Source organism: Trametes versicolor, assembly GCF_000271585.1.
Source record: "Trametes versicolor FP-101664 SS1 unplaced genomic scaffold TRAVEscaffold_11, whole genome shotgun sequence".
NCBI classification, from domain to species: Eukaryota; Fungi; Basidiomycota; class Agaricomycetes; order Polyporales; family Polyporaceae; genus Trametes; species Trametes versicolor.
In genome coordinates this window covers 2,410,106-2,414,805 of record NW_007360331.1, presented here as the reverse complement: position 1 = coordinate 2,414,805, position 4,700 = coordinate 2,410,106, and the positions used below count along the sequence as shown (strand labels likewise).

Genomic DNA, 4,700 nt, shown 5'->3' with positions numbered 1-4,700 from the left:
TACACGGCCACATAATGTGTGTGATTTGCAGAATTGCCGCTCTCACCAGTCAATCTACACCTGCCTGTCCAGAGGATCCACATATAATGGGACCATTATTGTGCAGCCATTTGACCCAAGAAAGCTGACCGGAGGAATATCTGGAAGTCTGCGTCAGGCGTTCAGAGAGCTTGAGTTGCTGGATGAAATCACCAAGCTGCGCTACCTGGGCAAGATCTCACCCAAAGTGACAGGCATCACACACAATGAACTCATCCATTCATTCAGAAAGTGGAAGGGAGAGCAGTTCATGCCAAAGACAATGCACAGGGCCTTAACATGGAATATTGGTGATCCATTCCCAATTGAAGACATACAGGCAGATGCTCCATGGCAGATGGTCGAGAAGGCAAAACCCAAGGACAGGAAGCAGCCCGTCCTGCCATTATTCCAGTGAGTCTGAGGGTGCATGCAATATTCTGTGGGCCACTCACTAGGCTGGCTGTGGTCGATCCCCAAGCATGTTCCCTTCGCCTTTTCCTTTGTCTATGCAGGCTTTCTCTGGGACATCCCTGTGCACACAGTCAAAATCCTGCATCTTGCACCTTGGGTCACAGGCGCCTCCACTGTGGAAAAGGATGTTGAAGTGGTGGTGGGCACCCTGAACCACTGTTATTTAACTCTCCCAGAAGGCTGCTCTAGGGTACCTTCTCTGTACCAGCTCTTGGTCGGTTTCTGTTCACACGAGTCTGACTTCACCAAACACCAAATCTCTACAGCCGCACTAGTGGAAGTGGAATGGTGGTGTGCTCGTCTGTCTGATACCTTCTTGGTGTCTGGGTTAGGACTGTATGGGTTGCCTCAAAAGACAACACTCTGACATGTTACCACTTACTGTAAAATTGCCCCACATCCTTGTACCATATGTCTCATCACCCATGGTCTAGTTATCCTGATGTTTCCACCATTTGTTTTCAATGATAGGTCTTATCCAATCATTAGCTATTTGTAGCCATCCAACTGCACCCTTGGTACTTACTCTGTGCTTTTGCAGCATCTTTTGCTGGCATGCACATCGAGGGTTCAGTCCAGAACAATCTATCGGCCATGCAGGCATGCCATGTGGTGCAAGGAACCACTTGGTTGGGCAGGGCAAGACTCAGGCACATGCTCAACGACGTTGAATGCCTTGCACCCAATGGCAGACCTCCTAGGTTGCCTATCATCATGCACATGCTCAAGCTACTACACAAGCATCTCAATCCAGGCAGCCCAGAAGACGTCTGCGCCCTAGCAGCTGCATGCACAGCATTCTGGTCGCAATCCCGTGTAGGAGAGTTGCACAAGCACCTCTCGGAGCTCTCTTCAGCCACAGAAATGCGTACCCTGAACTACCCTCATACAAAAACAAAGTGCTACGCTGGGGATCATATACTACCTTGGTCTACAAAACTCTCTTCTACCTCCAGCGGTATGGCACCACAACCCTCTCGCACTAAGCCCTGGCCGGTTTCGCCTCCTCTCTACACCCATGGTGGAGCATATCAAGACCATGTTGGCCACCAAACCTACACTATACCTTGATGAACTCCATATGCAGCTTCAAGATCATTTTGGCATCAGCATCTCCCTCATAGTGTGGCAATTTGAATGCATGGCTCCCCTGGCTTCTCTCCACTATCATCTCGCTGTAAAAACACCCTACCTGACCACCGCCTGAGATGTGCCACCGGGTGTGCCAATGAAGCAGAGCCAGAGCAATTGAGAGGGCACCGCACCACGTTGAAGAGTCATCTGACGGAGGCATGGCACCCTAAATGCCCTCTGGCTCACCATTATTAAATCTCTTTGCTGACAATACAATGATATACCTGTGCAAAGACAATGAGTATTCTGTGGTTCAGTATGCTGTGCCTCACAAGCACATTTCAATTGTGAAAAGACTGAAATCCTCCCTATTGGGTCCCCAACCTACCATGCAAGAATGCTTGAGTCGCAAAGGATGCACAAGCGCAGCTTGCCCATCCTGGACAGTGTCCATATCATCCAGGATGGAGAAGCTAGATGCCTGGGCACATGGATTAGGAATGGAACAAAGCTGGGCATGTCCTGGCAGCCAGTGATCGAGAAAATTGAGGCCAACCTCCACAGGTGGGGGCAAAGCAATCCCTCACTCTACGGGTGGAAGCTGATTGTTGGTATGGAAGTAGGAGGCCCTACCCAGTTCCTGACGGTGCAGATGATGCCATAGAGTGTGGAAAAGAAACTCACAGAAATAGTAGCAAAATCCATCTGGAGTGGGAACACCCACCTGCAGGTGAGCAGGGAGACCTTGCACCTACCAACACGTGAAGGAAGTCTTAACCTTCTGGACATATGGGCACAGAATGAAGCAATAGACCTCATGTGGTTGTGTTGAAATGCGCGATTTAGCGCTCAAATGTTGGTATAAGTTCTCGATTAGGTTACACTTAGTAAGTGTTTACTTAGTAGCACTCGAACATTTGCTTGTAATTAGTATATAAGTATGCGGCCTACAGCCATGTCCTCTACACTTTAATTCATTTTCATCCGCCCTCCCCTCAGGACTTCTGACAGGTTGAAGGTGTACCTTACTATCATGGACATTCAAGCACCGTGGGCAATGATCACAGACATGCTCCTTGCCAATGCAGTAGTGTCTGAATGGACAGGTGTTGATCTGTGTGCTCGTGTGAACACTTTCCTGCAGACATGGAAGATCAGTAGTACACAACACTCTACAGGCCTCCCATGCAACCTGAAATGTATGATACAGGCCATAGCGAATTTTGGGGTTCATTGCAAGCTTTGAAAGCTGTATAAAAACCTGTGAAAAGCTCTACCTGGGCGATACCACCTAGGGCTCAGCTTGGGGAGGTGCACAGTGAACTCCAAATCAGGAACTCCAAATCAGGGAAATACCCTGAGACAGGCACTGAGCCCTCTCTGTTGAGCAGTGTGAAGCGGTTGTGAAAAGGCTGTCTAATATGGCACCTTCGAGAAAAGACAATAAGGACGAGCTCATGCATTGGTTGAATGCATGTCCCACATAGTTCATCAAGGTGTTAGGAGATGTGACCTCTAAACCTTTCTCTGGCTGTCGCACCCATGGTGGATTTCCACCTACTGCACAGCCCGAGACCATACCAGACCGTTGCTGGTACTGACATCTTCATGCCCAGCAGCTATTGGACTGTGTTTTTGGTGCCCTTGCCACCATTCATCTATTCATTTCTTTTCCTCTGGACCTCTTCCTATCTGTCCTTTCTTTGTGTCTAGTTGACCTCATTCATGACTAACACATCAGATCAGTGAGGGAGGAAGAAACTGGCTTGTCTGCAGCTAGTGTGAATCATGGGTGCAGGATCTGTGCATCGGTGATCAAGAGAAGGGGTCATGTTTTGGTGGCCTATTGCTTTCTCTGCAGCCACAGCACACCGGTGAGGGTTGTTGAATCCTAGCAGCAGGTGGTCAACAAGGCAGTATCACATCTAGTCCATGTGCAGGTGGTGTCCATCTCTATTTGCTAGGATAGCATTGACAAACTGCTGAAAATCAGGGTATTCATAGATGGTCTGTCTGTCCTGTAAATTGGCTGGTGGCCATTATGCCTGTGAAAGTAACTTCCATGATGAGCAAGTTGTTCTGAAGGAGAAGAAGACCTACATGAATTGTAAGCTTTGGATGTGTGGTGACAGCTTGCATGATGAGACAGTCAGTTTTTGCGCAAACATACAGCATGTCAGTGTGGAGGTAAGATGTTGGTGTGCTGAACACAGCCTGAAAGAGTCATGCAGTCTTGTAGCACTAACAGAATTCATACTGCACTACTAAGTGCAGCCCATTGGATGATGACACCTCGGACACACCATTAAATTGGATCCAGTGTATCTGCAACAACAAAATGGACCATGAACACTTTTTGAAAACTCATCAGCGGCATTGCAGCAGGTTGGGAGTAGAGTGGAAGAGGATGCAGTATGAATGAGAGAGACAGCGAGCACGAGCAATCAAATAACACAGACGACGCAGAAAAATAGTGCCCGTTATTTGTGTGCTGCAGGGAGCCCGGCGCAGTTATCCGCAGAAATAAGCGCCCGCGCGCGCGAAACACATTTTCTGTATCTTTCTGCTCATTGATGTAAGGATATTGTCCAAGACTTTGCCACAGATATTTCTGACTTCCATGAGTCTGCTTGTACAGTATGCGCCCAGCTTATACCACAAAAGCACTTGCTGTCCATCATCAAGGAAGAATATGATCAGAATTTGCTGATGTCAGACAACATGGTCACTCTTCCTGGCTGTGATAATATTTGTCAGTCATGCTTATCAGAACTCAAAGAAGGTCGTACTCCTGCAGACAGTCTGGCAAATGGTCTATGGCTTGGAGAGGTCCCACCACAGCTACAAAATTTGAGTTTCACTGAGAAAATGCTGATAGCACGTGTAAAGCATAACCACTGCATTGTCAAGGTCCATATGTCAGGCATGTCCAAGCTACGTGCTAATGTGGTCCAGCCATTCACTTCCCATGCCCAAGATATATTCTGTGCTGCCACCTAGATGTGAGGAATTGAGCGAAGTGTTAGCATTCTTGTACCTTGGACCTAACCAACCAACCTCTAAGGAGTATAAGCGCACACCCATGCTAGTACGGCGTAACAAAGTGGCGGATGCGCTTGAATGGCTCAAACTCA

At 48.0% G+C, this 4,700-nt stretch overlaps 3 protein-coding genes across 3 annotated transcripts in view; all 3 read left to right on the top strand.

Annotated features, from left to right (window-relative positions):
• Nucleotide 1: 1 nt before the first annotated feature.
• TRAVEDRAFT_89136 (uncharacterized protein) lies at nt 2-256 on the top strand (the record flags this gene model as incomplete). The annotated part of the gene is made up of 1 exon (XM_008045088.1): nt 2-256. A coding segment is annotated over one exon (255 nt), but the record flags the coding sequence as incomplete, so codon positions are not given.
• A 1,977-nt stretch (nt 257-2,233) lies between these two features.
• TRAVEDRAFT_132769 (uncharacterized protein) lies at nt 2,234-2,812 on the top strand (the record flags this gene model as incomplete). Its single annotated transcript, XM_008045087.1, has 2 exons — nt 2,234-2,391; nt 2,578-2,812. Coding segments are annotated over 2 exons (393 nt in total), but the record flags the coding sequence as incomplete, so codon positions are not given.
• Nucleotides 2,813-4,374: 1,562 nt separating this feature from the next.
• TRAVEDRAFT_77447 (uncharacterized protein) overlaps nt 4,375-4,700 on the top strand; it is a gene marked incomplete at both ends in the record, with an annotated part of 838 nt that continues 512 nt past the window's right edge. Inside the window, one exon of the mRNA XM_008045086.1 lies at nt 4,375-4,493. Coding sequence (XP_008043277.1) covers nt 4,375-4,493 — 119 coding nt within the window. The remainder of the gene's footprint in view (nt 4,494-4,700) is intronic.